Source organism: Phalacrocorax carbo, chromosome Z, assembly GCF_963921805.1.
Source record: "Phalacrocorax carbo chromosome Z, bPhaCar2.1, whole genome shotgun sequence".
Classification (NCBI taxonomy): domain Eukaryota; kingdom Metazoa; phylum Chordata; class Aves; order Suliformes; family Phalacrocoracidae; genus Phalacrocorax; species Phalacrocorax carbo.
The window spans coordinates 80,636,269-80,658,819 of NC_087548.1; the positions used below are offsets into that span (position 1 = coordinate 80,636,269).

The 22,551-nt window shown below is 38.3% G+C and overlaps 1 protein-coding gene across 1 annotated transcript in view; it reads left to right on the top strand.

The window, feature by feature from the left end:
* Positions 1-22,551, top strand: part of RASA1 (RAS p21 protein activator 1) — a 65,261-nt gene that overhangs the window by 34,121 nt on the left and 8,589 nt on the right. Inside the window, exons 9-20 of the mRNA XM_064439002.1 lie at positions 694-772; positions 3,705-3,825; positions 6,025-6,181; positions 8,520-8,607; positions 11,287-11,364; positions 12,276-12,433; positions 12,735-12,811; positions 17,132-17,304; positions 17,511-17,670; positions 17,867-18,009; positions 18,768-18,883; positions 20,069-20,155. Of these exons, the coding sequence (XP_064295072.1) occupies positions 694-772; positions 3,705-3,825; positions 6,025-6,181; positions 8,520-8,607; positions 11,287-11,364; positions 12,276-12,433; positions 12,735-12,811; positions 17,132-17,304; positions 17,511-17,670; positions 17,867-18,009; positions 18,768-18,883; positions 20,069-20,155 (1,437 nt within the window). The remainder of the gene's footprint in view (positions 1-693; positions 773-3,704; positions 3,826-6,024; positions 6,182-8,519; positions 8,608-11,286; positions 11,365-12,275; positions 12,434-12,734; positions 12,812-17,131; positions 17,305-17,510; positions 17,671-17,866; positions 18,010-18,767; positions 18,884-20,068; positions 20,156-22,551) is intronic.

Here is a 22,551-nt window from a genome sequence, read left to right on the forward strand (position 1 = left end):
TCTATTGAAGTTCATGTTGCTGTTCTTTATTCCAGTGTAAATTTCAGTAACTGCAAAAATAAGTTAAAGCAACTCAAATGCCTTAAATTTCAGCTTATATCTGTCACTACTTCTCTCCTGAGCCTGAGAAGCAATTGCAGTCTGAACGTGGTGACTAGAACAAATGCTTCCCCGTAGAGGAGTGCTACCAATCGAGTATTTAATTTAACAGGATAGCTCAGTGATTTCCAAGTATAATCTGTATAAGCTCCGCTACAAACCTTTTCTGTTTTCTATTCCTGTCCTCCTAGAAAGTCACTGCTCTGCACTTGTGGTGTCTCCCATTTCCCCTCCCTACTTTAAGACTTTGAAAACTATTGCCAATGAAAGAGCAGTTTTCAGCCTGGCTGGAGAGCTGGTAATGCACACGTGCTACTCAAATGTGGAAGAAGCAGTGTCCTCATTTGGCATTTTAAGCACCCAATTAAAATATTTTGCAGAGTTTAGAATTAATACATTCTGAATACAGTTTTGTGAACTTTCTTGACTTTGGTATATTAGTAAATTCTTATTGCTACAAATGAGATTATGATGTTTAACACTTGATTTTATTAAAACTTTGAGAAAGTTTTATGTGGTTATGTGGAAAAGAAAATTCTCAGAGGAAAAACTAACCTGTTTGACATCTGTATCCTCTTTTTCTTATTGGAACAGTATTGCTGACATCATTGAGCACTATAGAAAAGAACAGATTGTTGAAGGATATTACCTTAAAGATCCTGTTCCAATGCAGGTAAGATTTCATCTCAGTGTTTGCTGTTGAAGACACAGACCTAATCATCATCAAATCAAATTGTGAACTGAATTCCAGCAGAGGTACAAATGGCAGTTAAACAGCATCATCTCCAGTTATAATATTTTCAGCTTGTGTGTTTCTTTTGTTTTATCCTCAAATGCGTTCACTTACCAAAGGTTGGCTTGTAGTCAACAGAAAGCATGGTAAGCTCTGTCTTTCCTCCGAGGTGTTCATCCTCTGCTCTGTGCCCTTAGCTCTGGTCCCTGGGTCAACCATGCTGCACCTTAGTCCTGTGGTAGGGGAAACCAGGCTTATCTCCTGTCTTCTGTGTCTGGGTTTTTTTTCCTGCCAGAGGAGACCTGTACGCACAGAGAAGGTTGTGAGGGCTGGGATTGCAGGGCTTGTTCTGGAGCACTTGTGCCCCACAGCAGACATTCATCCTAAGAGACTACCAGTAATAAGTATACCATGTCGTCTAGCTTTTCATAGCTTATAGCTAGTATAAAGTATACAGGTATTTTTGTTCCCTTTCTGTTCCCAAACCTTCCTGTTTCAGTGGTTAAAAATTTGCCTTTACTTTCCTCCCTAAATAAAGTTATGGTCAATTCATACCCCTTTGTGAGATATGTCATATTAATATGGGAACGTTTCTTGTATTCTCCCTTAGTCAGCTCATTAAGCTAAGCATACCAAAGCCAATCCTGTCCCTCTAATATCCTTTTAACTGCCCTGCTGCCACCAGTTTTGGAGTGAGCTTGCCTGCCTTGAATGTGGTGGACGAGGACAGTTTAGAGTACCATGTTGTGCGTAATCCCCTCTCTCTCTCTGGAAAATACTTAACAGAAATATCCTAGAATGGGTGTCATTTTCTGTGGTGGGTTGACGCTGGCAAGCAGCTAAGGACCCATGCCTTTGTTTTCTCACTCCCCTCTCCTGCAGGATGGGGGCAAAAGCACAAACACTGCTGGGCTGAGATAAATACAGTTTAGTAAGTAAAGGAAGGGGTGGTTGGAGTGAGGTAAAGGCAGTCACTCGGCATCTCCCACAAGCAAACTGATGCCCAGCCGGTCTCTGAGCAGTGGTCACCCAGGAAGACAACCCCCCTCACACAGTTTTATTGCTGATCATGATGTCATATGGCAGGGAATATCCTTTTGATCAGCTGGGGTCTGCTCCCAGAATCTTGCATACCCAAGCTGCTTCTGTGAGGAGGGGGACAGAGTGCAAAGTGGAGAAAGTCTTGAGGATGTGCAAGCACTGATCAGCAAGAGCCAGAACACCAGTGCTTACCAACACTGTTTCAGTCACAAAACCAAAACACAGTACCATAGGGGATGCTGTGACAACAGTTAACTCCATCCCTGCCAGACCCAGCACGTTGTCATAGCTACATTATATCATAGCTCAGTCCTCCTGTGAATGACTTGGCTGTTCAAGGTTCCCATTTTCTGTTTTCTAGTGCTAAGTATCAACAGGTGTAAGTTTTATGTTGTACTAGCAGACTTACACCTTGTTATTCAGATCTTTCCTATACTGCTAATTGCATTGTGTCATCAGTGCTTCCCAGTTGTTTGCTGCTGTTAACTCGTAATGCAGTTGGGACAAAAACCAAATACGAATCATGAGACTGCTCCTTGAAAGGCTCACTAGTAATTTTCTTCATGCTCCATCATTTGTCTTGAATAATGGCAGTAACTGCTGTCACTCTAGCTTTTTGCATATGCACTCACAGTTCCTGTATTAATAATCTTCCCTGCATTGACTAATTTTCCATGTGAGATTTCAGATTCTTTTAACCTATTCAGACATATTTGTGACTTTCTTTGTTTAAAAATTTAGTGGTCAGTGATGCAATTTATGTTCAGCTTTGTGTTATCTCCCTTCCACATACTACCATGCTCTATGTTTTTGAGGGGAAAAAATTTCAAAAGTCTTTGCATACCTTTAGGGTCAGTCTGATTGACTTCCTTTGTCTAATATGAAATTTACTTAAAAATATTTGTCATGACATCTGTTGTTTTGTGCACCATTCCTTGCATAGTTATGTTATGGAGATTATCTTGGGTTCATCAACATCTGGATGTTGCATCCACTGTAGGTCCTGTAATTCCTGTTAGTATTACCAAAGTATTTTTCATTTTGTCCTGTTGTTCAAAATTATAATTCTAGTAGATATATGGGCAGGAAGAAAAGTAGAATATTTAGTATGAGCCAGTTCATATGTTGCTTTTCATCTCAGTGCTGTTCTCACTGCTTGACAGTCTTGCTCTTCATGTTTTCTTACGGCTGTAGACCTTTTGCTGATCAGCTTACTCGGTAAGGTCAAACTTGGCTTGGCTTTTGGCCATTCTCATTTGTTACTTGCGTTTCCAGATCCTACAATCTCCTGTGTGAATTTATCCTTTCTCTGTTTCCTGTTTCTGCTTTCTTCTCGTCTTGGGTTCTGCTCAGTTAGGACATGTGAGTTCTAATGAGATTAATGAGGGACTGTGCAACTCTGAGTGAGTTGGTTTTAATTGTGGTCTGCACTATTCTTGTTGCTTCAGAGTTTATCCATGATTACTCAGTCCCCAAAGCTTTGGCAAAAGACAGTTAGAAGCTAGATAAATCTTTAAAGACTTCGATAAATTTAACAGAAAACATGGTGAAAGATGCTGCTTTTTATTTTATATGAACAAGACAGAATACTACTTTGTAGAAGTTGGTTTACATTGAAAACTTTTATCACAGTTCTGGAAATACGGAAATAGATTACACTTCTAGTAGCGTACTGTATAAAAAATGATATTGCTTTATTAAAATGCATGAGAGAACAACAGCAGTGAGTTGATAGTGTTCAGTAAGATGATCCTGGTTGCAGCTTCACAGTATGCAATTTTTTAATGGCAATTTCTGAACTTAAAATATGGTTTTCTTACATGTTTACCAGCATCAAGAACAAGTGTTTACTGATACAGTGGATGGAAAAGAGATCTACAATACAATTCGTCGGAAAACAAAGGATGCTTTTTATAAAAATATTGTCAAAAAAGGTTATCTTCTGAAAAAAAGTGAGTTATGTTTACTTCTATGAATTTTTTATATTTAAAAAAAAAAAAAGCAGATGTGGATCATAAAATCATAGAATATTTCAAGTTGGAAGGGACCCCTAAGTATCATCAGGTCCAATTCCCACCTCCTTGCAGGACTACCTAAAAGTAAACCCTGTGACTAAGAGCATCACCCAGGTGCTCCTTGAACTCAGACAGGCTTGGTGCTGTGGCCACCTCCCTGGGGAGCCTGTTCCAGTGAGTGACCACCCTCTCAGTGAGGAGCATTTGCTGATGTCCAACCTGAACTTCCCCTGATGCAGCTTCGTTCCATTTCCTCGTGTCCTGTCGCTGGTCACCAGGGAGAGGAGATCAGCACCTTCCCCTCCGCTGCTCCCCCTTGAGGAAGGTGTAGGCTGCGATGAGGTCACCCCTCAGCCTTCTCTTCTCCAAGCTGAACATGCATTTATTATAGTAATGGTACTAGAAAGGACAAAATTTAAGAGGGTGTAAGGTTCTAGAAAGTGTGTGAAGAGTAGGAAAGATTTCTTTCCTTAAATAACACGTGAATAGAACAACATTATTCAGAAAATTACATGCAGTGTGAAAATGCTGATTGGCAGTTGTTCTGAAAAAAATTCAGAGCACAGCACAAAAACTAGGCATCCTTGTCAAAGGTAGCAGTAAAACTCATTACATGAAGTATATTTTCATAAAAAGTATCTGTATTTAATATGGAACTCAATAAATTCTAGCTGATAGAGAAGGTTAGAGACAGCTAGTATAGTATAAATCTGTACCTTCATTGGGGAGCACAGCTGGTTTAATTTTTTTATTCCAAGTTGGCTCATATATTTTAAATCTCAAATTTAAAATATATTCTGCTGTACAAGATACATAGTGACTTTTCTAGTCACTTCTTATAACACTGACATACAACAAATACATGAAAAGCTGACTGCTTGACTCAGTATGACCCTGACAAAGTGCCATTGAGCAAGTCTTTGATGTTTTGAGGAAACTAGTTCCTTACCAAGTGTTATATTTGTACTTTAAAAAAAAATAAATGTTAGTGGAAGCAGAAAAAAATATCAATAGTAAAATTTCTGGAAATTACAGAGACCATAACTAGAAGGATAAGTTACAGAAAGTATGATTTTTAAATATAGCCAAATATAAAAAAGAATAAAGATAAACAAACCACCCAAACTATAGACCCTCTGAACAGAGCAAGGAAAGCATATCTTCCACTGAGAAGGCTGATTCTGAGAGAAGTTGGAGGGATGCCGTAGAGTGAGGAATCAAATACGAATGAATTGAAACCCTTTAGCTAAAAGAGATAATGAGATACTTTACACCTACTCAGTACTCCAGTTTGCACATTTAGAGTGATGCACGTAGCTGCATATGAAACAAATTCAATAAAATCACTCTTCCATCTAGGAGACAGGGTGTAATAAGTGAACGTTAGATGTGTCTGTTCAAAACAGTGCTAGTACTCATTTATTGAGGCCCATGGCGGGTTGATGATCATCAAAGTATAAAATTGAGGCTGAAATTTTTTTCTAAATGATTCTGTGACTTACGCATTAATAAGCTGCAGAAAGTTCCTAATCCGTTGTAGTTCAGAGAACATTTTCTCTGAAACAAGTGGAACCAGCCAAATTCTTAGATAGGGTTGTTTTTGGGGTATGGTTCTGGTTTACGTTTACCTATAACCTATTCCCATTTCTGCCCATCAGCCATACTGTTTTAAGATGCTGTAATGCAATCTGTTAAACATTGGTCAGATTTTAGTAGTAACTTTGTCAAGAGGCTATTTCTTTGTCATGACAAGGGTCTGTTTCTTAAATAAAATCATAATAAATGGGACCCACTGCACTGTTGTTTGCAAACTGTGTAGATACAGTCTTACCGCTGATAGGAACCCACTGTCCAGGTAGTTTATGTGCACTTGCTTAATCCTGTTGAAATCAGTGAAAAAGTTAAGAGGACATTTTGCTACGCTACCTGCATCTGTGAAGAGGGCCTAGTTTCAGCCACATGTGCATAAAATTGAGTATGCATTCTGATATTATAACTTAAGTGTGATTACCTGTACATTGTTCTTCTGTTTGCAATTTGAGAAAAACTTTACTGCCCTCTTCTGTTTTTCTTAATTTATAAAATTTACACTTTGTTTTAAACAATACCATAACTTTTTACTTGACTTTTCTACAGGTAAAGGAAAGAGATGGAAAAACTTGTACTTTATATTAGAGGGAAATGATGCCCAGCTTATTTATTTTGAAAGTGAAAAACGAGCCACAAAACCCAAAGGACTAATAGACCTTAGTGTGTGTTCCGTCTATGGAGTACATGACAGTTTGTTTGGCAGGTAGGACACTGGCTTTTATTTCTCCTATGCGCAGCAGGAGAGTGGACTGCTAGTTTGAGGCATGTACGAGACATGGGCAATGTGCTGCCAGTGAACAAGCATCCCTGGCTTCACTGTGGCTCTTGGCTGGTACCAAGAGTCCGTAGCTGGCGCGGATTGCAAGAGCATGTGTAGACAGATGTAGCTGATGAATAGTAACTTGTTTAGCCATGGCAACTCGATTGCTAGCAACTATAGGTAACCAACTTCTAACTAGAAACTCCAGTATTTAGTACTGAAGTTTTTTTTGTGAAATAAGATGTGCTGATGATCTGAGATTTTTTGCGGTGTCATTTTTTAAATATTGAGTGCATTAATTGTTCCATGTTACATTTTACAGGGATTAGAGGTTATGAACCGAGTGTTTTAATCCTTTTGAACTAAGAATTGACAAGATCAAGAATTTTGTCAAAAGATGTACATTCTTTTTGATATGTATTTGAAAGCTAACTTGGTTAGATGGAGTCTGTACGTGCTTTTCTATTTGAGAACAACTAAACTAGTTCATATAAGTCAATATCCTCAAGTTGGTTTTGCACAATTACTATATTCACAGAGAAGTTTCACATCAAATCTGTAATATTTTGATATTCAAAATGTGCCAACGGCAAGGGATGGGATTATTAGCAAATAAGTTGAGAATCAAAAGTCTCTCAGATATCATTGGTAGTTAACAAGAAAGAGCTTATATATTTGTTCATTGGTAGTTAGGAAAAAAGTCCACTGTCCTGTATTATGATGTTACATGGAAGAAATAGGTATGCTTACTCCTACAGGTGTTAGGTAGAAATTCTGTTTATCCCATGGATCTTAATATTTATTAAAAAATTATGTATGGTCATCTGTTATTGTTGTGGAAAAAAAAACCTTCAAGACAAATACTTAAAATTAGTGGCATTTCTTAAGCTGCAAAGACTGGTGCTTTTGTCTGATGTGGTGGGTTTTAAAAAATCTTTTTAATAATTTTTACAAATCCATTAAACTAGTGGAATGAGGAGCATAGAGACAGAGTACTAGAACAGTAATTAAAAAATTACTGAAATGTTCCTTTTGTAAGTTGGCAATTCTGAAGGAAGCTTTGGTGTATAATGTAAACAAGGAACATTTTGGTTAGCAGTGACTGTCCCTTAAACAACTGTTAAGAAACACAGCGTAGGGTTGCTTAGGATTGAAGTGTAACCGGATAGTACGTGGAACTAGATGGGGGGGGAAGGTGCGTGGCTGCACCACCTTAGGAAGCTGTGACTGAGGAACTGTAGCTGAGACAAGGTTCCTCCTGCATTTTAAGCAGATGGTTAAAAAAACCGCCTTGGCCTTTTCTCAGAAGTACGGTGAAGTCTGTCGCTTTGCATGGTTCTTTGGTAGCAATGATTTAATTAGCGCCAGACATGGCTGCTTCCTGCTGTCCCCCACCCTTGTGCGGCACGGCTTCAGAGTGCCCTGTCAGCGTTTGTCCAGGCTCTGAAATGGAGGGGGGAACTGGAGACTGAAACTCCTCTGCAAATGAAGCAGGGTCCTTCATGTGATGGTGGTTTTGAGAGAGCAAAACTTCCTTGAGAACAGTGTGGAAGGTCATGACTGAAGTGTGCACTTTAAATAGCGCGTAATTTAACAAAACAAAAAAATTTTTTTTGTTTTTTTTTGCCTAATGAGTGGAGGCACACAAAACGGCAAATTAATAATTGCATTTGAGGTTGTAGAGGTTTGAGTTACATTCAGTAATTAGTGTGTCATCTAATACGCATTTTACTGGTTGCAAGGGTCGCAGGACATGTTCAGATAGGGGATTCCTTATGTTGATATTGTTTGTGAATTCCTGAAAGATTAAATCCTCAGTGTATGATTAATTAGTTGGGAACTAATGCTGAGCCTCTTTTTCTTTAAAAGTCTCTCGCAATAGTCCTCGTTGACAAGTCTTTTCTGTTCAGGTGGCTACTTTTTGCCTACTGGACCGTAAGTCAGTGTACGTGCCTGTTCGGTACAGGCCATTCTAAAAGTTCCTCAATATTCCAAAACAAGCTAGCTGTGCTGAAGTGCGGTTTTCTTAAAATTATGTAATACATTCAAAACTGCATTTTGTTTTGAACCTGAGAGGCTTTTCTAATCGGAGTTCCTCTTTCCATGTGTGATGGTGCTACATGCTTACAAACAAAAACTGATGCAGTGCTCGATGCTCCTCAGAGACAAACAGCAGGAATGTATTAGTTCAGTTTGTTTTGGCACAGATCAACAAGTGAAGGTGTCTGTTAATATTATGAAGATTAATAAAACGTTTTATTTTGTTTTGTTTGTTTTTAAGGCCAAACTGTTTTCAGATAGTAGTTCAGCACTTTAGTGAAGAGCATTACATCTTTTACTTTGCAGGAGAAACTCCAGAACAAGCACAGGTGAGAGCTTTTGTTGGTAAACATCATTTAAGAAGGAATTTTTTGTCTTGTGGTGTTTAATGATACTGCCCTTCTGAAACGGGAAGCAAGTGGCTTGCTTCACAAATCACACAGCTATTTGTGGCCATGTCTATATTAGCAGGTGTTATAACAGAGTAATCACAGATCTGTAAGGGGAACGGTTGGTGCTGAGAATCCAGCACCTACGTTACCTACACTTGGGGGTTTTACTCTGGATGAGTTCCAGCTGGGTCCCATGGACTGAACTCCCATTATTTTCCATTTCTGGATAACATATCTTTTTTTCTGACATAGTTCAATTCAGAATAATAATTTCCTTTCCAGGACTTTTCCACATGATAAACCAGAGCGTAAGTGAGAGTTTTCCTTCAAAAGCATATTCATGATATGGACTAAAATGCTAATGCATGTATGTGTGCCCAATGACCAAAGTACATCGTACGGCTGCCTTTTGCAGTTACTTGTCCTGCCCATAAATTGGTGGTTGTTCATAGTCCTGGGCCCTGATCGTGCATAAAAAGTGAGGTTTTCTGGTTTTAGTTGGTGTCCTTTAGTTACTAGGTCGCTAGCGTATTTTTGCTGATTAAGAATTGTAGTATAGGAGCCTAATTCTCTGAAGACCACTCACCAGCAGGAGAGCATATCTAAGATGAGGCAATGTCCTTATTTATTAAGTTTACAGCTCTGAAAGGCAACAGCTTTGCAACATACCTGTTGCATCAGAAATTGAGTTTGGCATTTGATTTTATTTGGATGGAATTAAAGCGGTTTAGAGCACTGAAAATAGAATGCTAGTCACCAGAGCATGAAGGATATATAAATTTAGTATTCTTGTGCTGTATATAGAGGAAAGCACAAATTTTCCTGTTAAACTAATACACATTTGTGAAAGTCACTAAGATGACATCAGAATTATGTAGTGGCATTTGTCACACAACTCTTAATGTACTGTCCTTGAGAAGCAGCATGCTTTATAGTCATTGAGAATATACACAGTAATTTCCACACTCACTACTGGATATTAATTTTTATCACATATGCAATGTCTTGTGCTCTGGAAATTAAAAGAATTAAGAATGTGTAGAAGACGGAATATCCTGTCTTGTTCCCTGAACATTTGGAATAATCTGCTTTTGATTTTGATCTGCTTAACAGGCTGATCACTGCATTTATACAGAATAGTGTTGTGGTTTTTTGGTTTGGTTTTTTTTATAAGATGGCTTTGGCCCAGGACAGTTTAAAGATTCTTTATAGTTTCTCTTTTGAGAAAGTTCAGCTTTCTTTGCTCTGTAACATTTCATAGAAGAATAGTTTTATTTCTTTATTAAGGCTCTCTTATAATGTGGTAAATATCAAAGCAGCGCCATCCCATGGACTGCGTTTTGTCTTTATGGTTTGTAGAAAACAAAAGCGAATATAAAATGTAGTTAGTGTCACTGTGCTTACTGTGGCGCACAGTTCATTGTCACTGCTGTAATTTAAGGGGAAACATTTTCCTGCCATGAGTGAGTATAGAAGCATACTATTCATCCAGGAAATATTTCTGTTAAGAGTATTTAGGAGGCATTTGTTTCTTCAATTATTACTCCTGAGAATAAGGAAATAAGCTACTGAAACTTCATGATGTATAGCTGAAAGCTTTTCCTTCTGTGGAAGGTTTTGAAAGCTGAAACCTGACTCTCAAAGTGGTCTAGCTGAGAATAGCTGCAGTACAGGTTCCTGTATTTTTAAAATATGGATGATATTGTGAAGGGTAAGATTGAAACAGCGTCGTGGGGTTTTTCTTAATGACTTCTTAAAATTGTACTTTGAGAATAGATGGCAGATCTTTGAGATACAGACTTAGGAAGGGTTAAGTAACCTAAATTTTGTGCTGTGTACAAAATTCAGCAGCTGGGGACAGAGACGGGAGAATGAGGCTATAACATACCCTCCACTTTCCAAAGGCCCCTTGCAAAGCTCTGCCATTAGCAACGTTCTCACACTGCAGTGACTTTCTCAGAGGCAGCCTGGCAAGCTGGCAGTGCCTCCTAGCAGCTTATTAAAAACATATTAAAAATATAAACACAACACAGAAAGGTTCTACAGTCAGTTTGGTGTTAGACAGCCTGTTTATTTCCTTGATCAAAATGGAATCCATCCATCCACTCTGCTGTACGCATTTATGAGCAAAGTGGGGAATGTTGCCATTATGCTCTGTGTTTCTCTGTTAATGTTTTAGTTTTTGTTTGAAGTATACACAGTATTATGACTGCCATACAGAAGTACTGGAGAAAATAATCTCAAGAATTTGGCTTGTTAACTGTAATTCTCTCAAAGGCAAACAAGTTTTGCTTCGTTTTGTGTACCATTTGTAATTTCATGTAATATTACTAGACTGGAAAATTGGTAAAGGTCACACTGTGTATCCAGTAGTCATGCTTGATATTTCTAAAAGAGAAAATTGTTCAGATTTGCAAATCCTTTATTAGGTTTTGCCAGAGGAGATAAGAATTTTGCTTATGTATTCAAACTTGCATACTTTGGAATTACAGAAAACATAGGTTTTGCCAAGCTAAAGGGAAAACTTCAGATACTTTTTTTAGATATGTCTGTTCCACTGGAAGAAGCTGCATCTGACTATGTTTTATTACACTGTTTTGCATCCTTCTCTCTTAGGACTGGATGAAAGCTCTGCAGATGTTTTGCAGTTTAAGAAAAACCAGTCCTGGAACATCAAATAAACGTCTACGTCAGGTGAAGCTGATATTACGGGGTTGGAGGTGCATGTGGAGGGCTGTTGTGTCTCCTCATTGCAAAAAGATACTGATAAATCTCAGAATTTTCCTTTCAACAGTAGTACATAGTGCATGTACATGCTTTCCTTTTTGGAGTTATGCAGTTCCCTTGTGAAACCAGCCAGAATGAGTTACTCTTTGTAACTCCCTTTTTTCCTCAATGTTAGGAACATTGAAAGTAGTTTTAACAGACAGTGAAGAACAGAATAAAACAGGAGGTTTTTCAGGACACACAACAATTCCGAGGTTGACGTTAAAGGTGTTTGGAAACTTCTGAATAAATGGACTAAACTAGGTGAATTCACAGATAAAGTGGCAGGCAAAATTGGGGTCTTCAAGCTGCAAAATCAAAGCAGAAAGAGTGACAGTCTGAAATAATTCTTTACTTCAAAAACCGAAGAAAATGCTCATCTACATAAAGGAATAGAATGTAATGTGTTGCACAAGGGAACTCTGCGTAATCTGTTAGGAATGTGTCGAACAAGCCATTGTGTTTGGAATCATCCATGGCTCTTAATCAAGGTGCCAGTCTTTGATTTCAGTAAAATTTTCTGTGCATAGAAAAGTTAGCATTTGCAAATCCTAATGCCTTGAAGATCACTTTAAAAGAAGAAAACAAGATGCCTTAAAAACGTGGGGCTGGAGATTTTTTCTTAATAATTTGAGTTACTTCTATTTTGTCACTTGTGCCTGGTTAAAATGTTCCTCCACTAGCTCTGTTCCTTGTTCTTTTTATTAGGAAGTTTTAGTTTGTGTTCAGTATTCGTATATTAACATGAAGCTTTCACATGGAGGATTAAAAAAAATACGTTTGTATGTTTTGTATTTCTGTTTTAGCAACAAGAAGTAAATTTTGTGCATTTTTTTCAGGTCAGCAGTCTTATTTTGCATGTAGAAGAAGCTCATACGCTCCCAGTAAAGCATTTTACCAATCCTTACTGTAACATCTACCTGAACAGTGTCCAGGTAGCAAAAACACACATCAGGGAAGGGCAGAACCCTGTGTGGTCAGAAGAATTTGTCTTTGAGTAAGTCTTAATCTTCTTGAATTAGTGATTTTCAGTTGTAAGTTGCACTGCATTTGAGACTCTTAATACTGTGTACTGCTTTGCATATGCTATTTAAAAATACTCTATGTGTGGTTATACAGCAACAGCAACCTTTCAGCCAAATTCTGCATGGGCCGAATTTTCTCTAGGCACCTAAGTATCTGTGTTAATATGAGTGTCTTTGGCTGATAATGAGAACCTAGGATTGAAATGAGTTTAGAATAAGCTTAAATGCCAGCCAAGTATAGTATTAATTGAGGCTTTCTGTCTTTTCTCCTAGTGATATTTCATCTGATATTAATAGATTTGAGATAAGTCTTAGTAACAAAACAAAGAAAAGTAAAGATCCAGACATATGTAAGTATTTTTCCGTAAAAGATGCGTATATATTGCAGCAATGGATACTCTGTGTGGTTTTCATTACTCTTGTCAAACATTGTCACAAGAGAATTAAGTATATTTTTATGTTCACCCTACTGCTGTGCTTGTATGTTTGGGATGTCTAGTACTGGCTTTCCACTAACATTTTTACAGTGAGAAGCTGCTTGTTTTTAGTAATAAAATGCACAGTAATCCAGTCCTGTGTTATCTGATGGTTTTCCCAGCTCTGCTCTAAAGTAACTGTTGTGTTACACAGTAACTCTGCTTACCAAAACGCAAGAGGAAAGAGAAGCTGTCAGTATTAGTCTGCTCCACAAAATGCAAAGTTCCATGGAGTTTTAAGCCTGACTGCATGGGATTCCTTTTCAAGTGTTTTGTTGCTTCCAGTGAGAAAGAGAAAGGGAGGAAAGGTATAGTGCTTTCATCATTTAAAAAAAAAAAATAATTTGGTGGTCTCTGAACAAAATTTGCCTTTTTTTCTTTCCTATTTACCTGATCTGTCTCCTTCCCTTGTACCACTCTTGGACTTAAACCTGAAGTTGCCTCAGTATCACTTTGAATGGGAAAGGATCCATATTTTCTTCTGCCTTTTAGAGAAGTTCCCAAGAATTTCTTTTCCTTGTGTTGCCCAGACAGCTGCTGCTAACTGTGGTTTTGTTCTGTTCCAGCAAATTAACAGCAAGCTGATAAGCCCTATCAGATATCTAGAAAAGAAAGGGCTTGGTTTGAACAGCATGGATTCTGAGCACTTAGATAGAAAGAACTGATGTTTTTAAGTTCTTTCTCTTCCCACACAATGTGTTTTTTAGGGATTTTTTCTCTTAGTTAAGGTATCTTGTTTCCCACCATACTTGTTATGGAGCAACTTCAGCCCCCTGCCTCCTCTTTGATGCCTGCAGGGCAGGATGCCCTCCCTGCCCCTTCAGATTTGTTCCAAGATTTTTGCTTTTCCATTGTGTTCAGAGCTGTCTTACCAAAGCCTGTCAATTTATAATCTACTGCAGTTGTTTTCAGTTTGCATATATTGTGTTGCTGGCCTGTTACATGAGCTTTGGTGCTAATTTCTTGATTTTCTTTTTTTTTTTCCTTGAGAATTGTAGGGAAACATTAGCAAAAGTAGAATTACTACTCATTTTGAATGCTCTTGCAGAACCTAATTCAGTTTCAGAACTCTTTCTCCTTCCTCTGACTAGCAAACTCTGCATAGCAGGAGGAAGATACATTCCCTCTGACACACAACAGGGCTGTAAGTGTAGTTATGACCGTGTTCTGGCACGATTCTTTTACTCATTTGAACTGGAAAACTCATTATCTATCTACATCAAAGCTATGGTTAGTAAAAGAACCTTTAAGAGGATAATTCTTGAATGAGATACTTCGGTAACTTCTTTAAAAATGTTTTTGTAGTTTCCTCTTCTCTGTCCAGCTTAGGGAGGTTGTGTTGGCTTAGGAGGCATCCAGCTGATGGGAGGTGATAGATGGTTTCCTTATCTAGGTCAGGAGCAGGATTAGCTGAGTTTCTGGGTTGCAGTTAGGTACACTCTTAGCATAACCCAACAGCCCTTTCATTTGTGGAATAAGGATTAGGTTAAGTCAACTTCAGTGAACACTTATCTCTGCTTACATCCCCAGCCCTATTAAATATGTGAAGTGTAGGGAGGAAAAAAATGAGCTAAAGCAGACCTATGTGCGCCATTACCTAAATAATCCTTGAACTCTTCAAAAGCAAGAGAGTTGGTTCCTTTCCTGAACAATCTCCTTTTCAGCCACAGCTGTTAAATGTGGACTGCTATGAAGTGGGAGTCATGTGAAGCTGGTACTATTCATCTTCCCAGTTAATTGGGTTAAGCCAGCTTTTCTGCTTGCTTTTCCTGCAATGTAATGCAGATTGAAGGCCCAAAACTCTGTTATTGGCCTCACTGCTTTATTTCTTACATCATAATACGTAGAAGTTAAATAGCAAAATGGTACTAGCATGAAGGCTATTTTTTCAGTATTTTAAAATATTCCTTAGTTTTTAAGTCTTTGACCTTGAAGTTTGCCTATTATGAGTATTCCATAATTATTTTAGTGTTTTTGTTTTTAAAAAGTATTTCAAATAGTCAGAAATGATACTAAACTGTTTAATACCAATTCCGTTTAAATTTTTCTTTGTTTCTCTTACTGTAAATTGCATAAGAATTTATTCAAATAAAATAGGTCTTGAAAAAAATAAAGCCCCAGAATTTATTAGCAGACCTCACCTGCTGCTCCTGCAAACTGGGATGCTCAGGTATGATTAGAGAGTTGCATTAGTAAATCTCAGGACAGTATCACGCAGTGTTGAACTGGAGTGGAAGTTCGGGTTTGGTTTTTGCACCATGATAGTTGGTTAGTTTCAAATTAGTTCATGTTGGAAATAAAAGCGTTTATAGTGGAGGCAGGCACCTCATGCAGCCAAATCCATAGAGCAAAGTGTTATCCAGTGGCTTTCCTTGCAGGCACAGTTGTTACTTGCAGTAACACCAAAGCTTGCTTTTGCAGCGGAGAGCTGAGATTATGGGAGGATGGGCTGTGCTAACACGGCAGAGGCTTGTAGCTGCGAAAGGCAGGATTTAGTATGTCCGTATATTGAGCAATTTCCTCTTCCTCAAGATTTCAAATTACTTTTATTCTGAACTAGTAATTAGAATTTTTTAGGGTTGTCTTGATGGCTCCATTTTGTTCTGGCAGGGTTAGACAAGGGCTTCATATTAATTCAGGGTCATTTCCAGTCTGAGGACTGGGACAAACCTAAGTTTGAACCACTTTTCTCTTTGATTCCCAGGCTATAATTACTAACAATCAAAATACAATCTTCTTACTAAACATTATTGCTGAAGTTTCATTAGCAAAGAAAACATTAAGAAACTCAGTCATATTTTTTTTTGTACTAGTGTTAACTGTGTAAAATATTCTGATTTTTTTTGGATCAAAATAGTTGTCAACAGAATCCTGTTTCTGGAGAGAAAAGACCAACTAAGCAAGGGATAAGTAGCAGTTGATGATTGTTTTTCACAATACTTGGCTGATTTGAAATGCATTAGCTTGTATCAGTTTATCAACTCCAAAGAACATGAAATAGGCAACAGGAATGTCCTGAAATGACCATTATAAATGTGGTGTTTTCTGTTCCAGTATCAAATGATACCCTGCCGTCTATTTCAACACTGGGGCAATGGGAAGTCTTCTGCAACTGGTGACAGTTTCTGCAAGGCAGTGTGGTGCATGGGCTTTGCAAAAATGTGAAAAAAACCCCAAAACGCTTTGTTTTGGTTTTCGATGGTTTGGGTGGTGTTTTTTGTTTTGCTTGGGGTTTTTTTTGTGTGTGGTTTTTTTTTAATCTCGCGAACTTAAAAGCAGATCTCGTTGAGAGGCACAGAAAGAGAGTTTTTGCTTGAAAGATCCAGACTGACAAGCTAAATGTGGAACTTGAACTGTGGACCCCTCGTTGAGCGTGGTGGGTGTTTCACAGGCACAGTGTTGCCTCTGCAAGTGCCCGGGCCATTTCTGTGCCAAATAACTGTTCAGAAGCGCATGTGCCTGCTGTGGAGGGCCCTGTGCTCCGACTGCTGCAGCTTGCTAGCCAGCTGCTGGGCCAGAGTCCAGCTGCAGTCCAGGTCATTGCTTGGCAGTTTTAAGGCACCAGCACAACTGACAGGCGAATGAATGATTTGGCCGTTTTTGAGTTGACTTTCATCATTGTCTTGGCAGCAAGCTGTTTGGGAACGCTGTTTTATGTAATTTGCATAAACTGTTGCAGCTTTAACCTGGGAGTTAGTATAAAAGAAATACATATGGCATGGTTTGGGAAAGCCATAGCAACGCTATTTTAATAAATAGTAAGAAGGAACGAAGTGGTCAAGGAGCAGACCTCACTGTGGTGTCAGCCCAAGACTGGAAAGAGGACAGTGAATCCCAAACACTTAATCTGTTTTTAATTTCTGACTGGTACCTGGGTTTGCAGGGTAGGACTTTTCTAGTCACTACTTGGGTGTTACAATGAAAACTGTGCCATTATTTGTGCAGCATTTTTGAATGCGTGTGTATCCATTCTTTACAGGAGGCTTTATATTTCTTTGTCAGTTCCCAGGAGTCTGTTAAACCCTTTAAGAGAGAATATGTCAATATATTGATGGCAAAAATCTTGATTACTCTTACTAATGCTGTTTTACTGAACCAAGATGATATGTGCTGCAAATAAACTGGTTTTGTTATTCAGTAGTGGCACTGCTCTGCTGGAGATAACTCACTTGAACAATGCTTTTTTTCCTTAAGTGTTTATGCGTTGCCAATTAAGCCGATTACAAAAAGGACATGCAACAGATGAGTGGTTTCAACTCAGTTCCCATGTACCATTAAAGGGTATTGAGCCAGGATCTTTGCGTGTTCGAGCACGGTATTCTATGGAGAAGATCATGCCAGAAGAGGAGTACAATGAGTTTAAAGAGGTATGAAGTTGTTTCACTTTCATTTTATGACTTTATCTGTCAAAACTCGTTGATTGGTTGAGACAGATCTTGGTAACACTGGTTGACACCATTAAATAATACTTACATTGACGTCCGTCACTACAGATGTATGATATCAGTTTTTCCAAAGCTGTTACATGTTAGAACAAGCTTCTGAAGATTTCAAAATTCTGTTTTTCTTTCAGCTTATACTCCAGAAAGAACTTCATGTAGTCTATGCCTTATCACATGTTTGTGGACAGGATAGAACGCTGTTGGCTGGCATTTTGTTGAAGATTTTTCTTCATGAAAAGCTGGAGTCCTTGTTGTTACGAACACTAAATGACAGGGAGATAAGCATGGAAGGTACTGCACTGAATTACACTAAAGTTTACTGGAACTCTGAGCAGGTGGGGAGGGAAGGACTCCAGCACCTTGTTTTAACTCCTCCTTTAGTTAAAACATATATCAAAGTATGAACATAACACGTTTCTCCTCTGCTTTTTGCTGTTTCCTTTTCTCAACTTTTCTCTTTGCTCTCTTTTTTTTATTATTTTTTCAGATGAAGCTACTACCTTGTTTCGTGCCACCACTTTAGCAAGTACACTTATGGAGCAGTATATGAAAGCCACAGCAACAAGTTTTGTTCACCACGCACTGAAAGACTCTATATTAAAGATCATGGAGAGCAAGCAGTCCTGTGAGGTGATACCTTGAACTACGTTTTTAAACATTTTGCCTTGTTGACATAATTAGCTACTGGTTATTATGTTTTACGGTTGCACTAAATATTAGCTTCAGAGACATTAATCTCTAAGAACTAAAATTCACGGACATGAGAAACACAGGAACTGAATTCATTAAGAGTTTTTTTTGTAGGCGTTGGCTTGAACAATATTCATAGAACTTTTTGAGCTTTTTAATTAAAATTTCTTTATGCGTTCTTTAGTAGTTATAGGCTGTTCTGTAGCAGTTACTGAATGGCCTAATCTAAGTAACTTCTAGTAAACTCAAGATATTGTAGAAGTCAGTGTCTGAACTTTAGTTTTAATTTAAAAATTCCTGATATTAAATCATTGTTATTGGTCCTGAAACTGTTGGTTTTAAAATGACCCTCCTAATGTGTGTGTTTCACTTTAACTTAATTGTGGAAAGGATAGGAGTTGCAGAAATTCGATTGAGACAGACAAAAAGGTCACGCAGATGGACAGTGGTGAATATCTGAGCTGTTAAAAAGCCGGGTGTATTAGAACGTAAAACCATTGCTTCCTGCTGCTTCACATTTCCTGACTAGCCATTGAAACAGACCTGTGACTTCTGTAAGACACTTGTACAGCAGCAGCAGATTTAATTTACTTTGAAGTAGTATTCAGTGTGTATTATGAATAGTTTCAGTATAGTGACACTATATACGTAGTTCTAGTTAGGAGAAGAAGCTTAATATTTTTCTCTTTTTATTTTAGTTAAATCCTTCAAAGTTAGAAAAAAATGAAGATGTAAACACTAATTTGGCACATTTACTCAGTATACTTTCAGAATTGGTGGAGAAAATATTCATGGCTGCAGAGATACTGCCTCCGTAAGTCTGCACTTTTCTGTTCAGATTTGTATTTGGAAATACCTGTTTATGTGAATTATGTTGCACCTTAAAATGATATTCTTATTGGTTCGTTGTCTGCTAAATCAGCCATAAGACTAATGTCTTTAGGGTTGCTGTATCCACACAGAGGAGTACAGATGGGGAAAAAAATAACACTTTCAGGAATTAATAGTGCTTTTTGCAAAAGCCTCTGGCTAGCACATGTGCTTTTCCCTGAAGGGGAAGCCACTAGACGCAAGGGGTCAGGGAAAGAAGAATAAAAACAATCAATCTCGTATTTCCACAAAAACGTAGAAGGCAGTACTAGTTAGCAGATAATTATATATATTTCGGTTGCTTACAAATCCTTTTCAGTCTTCCTTCTCTGAGGAAGAGATGAAATTAAAAACACAAGTAGGTAGTAGTAGAATGATACCATGCTATGATTGCTTCTGTCTCCTAGGGAAATGCAGAGGTTGGAAGGGTTTTCTTCCCTTCTTTTTAATTGCTAAAATAACTTGTGTCCACAGTTTAGATTTGAACCATCTAATAAAAAGCGGGTAGGACTAACAGTTTTCTTTCACTGTTTTTGAGATGGCAGAGTAGCACGGAAGTGTTTCTTTTGTGTTAGCGCTGGCAAGGTTAGCATTAAAAGTTGTGCTTCTTTTAAGTATATGATGCATCTCTCGGCATTTTCTGGAACACACCACAATTTTCTCATTTTTTTAATGGGAGAGGACTATTGCTGTGGTTGCTTAACTTCTAAATACCTAACCCTCATTTATGGAAAGAATAGTTGTTCAGTCAGGAAGAGAAAAACAGAAATTAAGCCACCAAAATTGTCTATTTTAAAAGGCAATACTACTTTAAAAACAGAAAACAAATAATGCACATCTGAATAATCAGTAAATTGCATGTAGAAGTGTGTGTTAATGAAGATTTTTCATTGCCATTTATACATTTTATTTTTAATATAGTTCTATAAATTTTGAAATTGATTTTTTATAAATGTATCAACTTATAAATTAACTCTTACTTAAAGTTAATTTAAAGCTTATGTCTAAATTGTAAACATAGAATTTATAATAGTTCTGCATCAAGTAGGAGGTTGGTCTAGATCTTATCTGACCAGATTTTTGATTCTGTAAGTTCAATGGAATAAGTACTTGGCTATTATTTTTGCAGGACGTTGAGGTATATTTATGGGTGCCTACAGAAGTCTGTTCAAAACAAGTGGCCAGCCAATACCACCATGAGAACCAGAGTTGTTAGGTAAGTTACTTGTCACTTTATTCTGAAAATAATCTTTTCAGGTCTTGTTAAAGACTTCAGTGTGCTTATCTGTTTCTTCCAGTGTCAAAACTGTGTGGTACTTACATGGGTTACAGCAGTATTTAAGATGTTTATGCTGCTGAGACATGATATCCCAATTAAGGTTTACTAGCTTGCTAGATTCTTAATCGTGTTCTTAGAGCCTTGACAGAATAAGGTGATGTAGTATACTACATCAGTATAGTTTACTTTAATAGTTTTAGCTTCACATTTACATGTGTTTTGTCAAGTTTTACAAACTAATCAAAAACAGCAGTTTTCTTTTTCATGCTGGGAAAGAAAAACTTCAGTGATTAACCTTTGTGATACCTGTAGAGAGCAGTGACTTCTGAAGATGATGTTCCTGTCATGTGCTATCTGGGAGGACTGCGCCTGGGACTCTTATGTAGTTTGTGTTAATTGCTGGAGAAACCTTACATGGTTTAAAGATCCATGCCCTTTAAAATGCAGACCCAACATGGTACGGAATCTAATACCTTCTCGGAAAAACAACTGGGCTGTTGTTAGATTTCGCTGAGGTACTGTCTGCATCGGGATATGTCATTTCTGCATCAGAGGAGGCTGGTGTTAGAAGGGTGCTGGTGTTGGGCTCCAGTTCTGACCACTCTGGTTTCCAAAAACATGTAATTCCCAGCTCTGTTTCATTTATCTGCTCCAGCCCAATCATGTTGAAACATTCCGGCTCCTCCAAAAACGGTGCAGAGGTTACCAAACCTGGCTCCTCAGAACTCACACCGGCCACAAAAACTCCGATGTACATTTGTAAATCAATGCAATGCACAAGTTCTTCCTCTAACACTGTCTATTGCCAGTGCAGGTCGAACAGAAATCTCTGACAAAGTTGTGATCTTGACACTTTTTCTAAACACCACTGGGGGTTTTAGGGATATCGAAGCCACATCTTTCGTTTCTTGCGGTGCCTGGCAGTCATATGATTTGCCAAAGTAAGTCTTCTGTCTTTCAGAGGATTTGTCTTTGGCTTGTGTTTATCATTTTGACATCAGAAGCCATATGTCATCCAGGATACCATGCAGGGGCATCGCCTTCAAATGGAGCCTGCTCTTATTGTGAGGGCCCCTCTTACTTTGAGGGGCTAACTTACTGCAAGGGTGCAGAGCTCAGCAGTGAATACTGCGTCTCTTTCTGTTCCTCCCCAGCTCCAGAGGGAACCATGTGGCTTTCCTTAGCAGACACAGCTTGCATTCAGGGTTTTCCAGAGGTCTCTGCTGGATGCTATAAATGTTGGACCCCTTGCTTTTGTGATGTTAGTCTTCACAAGTGGACACTAGTGATTTCTCTCTAGAGTACAGTTTCACAGCCTTCAGTGATGATTGTCTTTTATTGCCTTCTTTTTAGTCCAAGAATGATTAAATATTCAGAGGCAGACAGACAGTTTTTAAATGTCAGCGTATCTTCCCTACTATATCAGTCAGAAGGTGCTGCCGTTTCTCTCTGGTTGTAAAACTTCCACGCAGACATTGACTCACACTTAATTTAGGCAGATTGACCAGGGCAAGAAGCACCAGATCTTCTGTATCAGCAAGGCACATGCTAGATTCATACCTCACTGGCCTTCAACTTTGGGCACTTTAAAAGAGGAATTGGTGTATATGCCATGACTTCATAATTAATTACTTCCTCATAGCTTTAAATTCACACCATAGAAAATATTTTAGTTTCACATATGGCTGAGAACTATTATCTTACCAGCCCATAATTCATGGTTCTTGGAGAAGAAACATCTATAACACTATATATTAGGTGTATAGGACATCGGGGAGGTGCATTAACGTCACTACTGTGTGTGTAACTTTCAAGTAATAGAGACATTACCATCGCTGCGTATGTATCAACAGGCAAGGTAGTGTAAGGTCCCTTCCTTCTTTACAAGCGGCCAGGATTTCGTATTGCTGTAGTGAAATCCAGTCCGCTGGTAGTGTCAAAGCACTCCGAGCAAAATTGAAGATGATTTAGATCACTTTAGTTAGTCCATATGTGACTTTGTTGTATAGCAGTTAGCCAGAACTGAGGTTAACCTGAGGTGGATGTTTTTTACTTCTGCTATTAACAGAAAGTTAGATATTTTTTTTTTTGCATGCTACTGAAGGCTATTCTGGGTTTCTGTGGAGTGAGTTCCTAGTTCTTCAGTCAAAACAGAACACTTTTTTCCCAGCGTTCTAGACAGCAGCAGTTACTTCTGGGAGGAAGGCAGCAGATCCCATGTTATTCTCCTACTATAGCATACAGTCATCAGGATGTGGATCAGCTTAAGCTGGCCTAAGGCTGCATTACTGCTGAAAGAGGGGTTCCCTTTGCCCACCCGCTCCTGCGCTCTG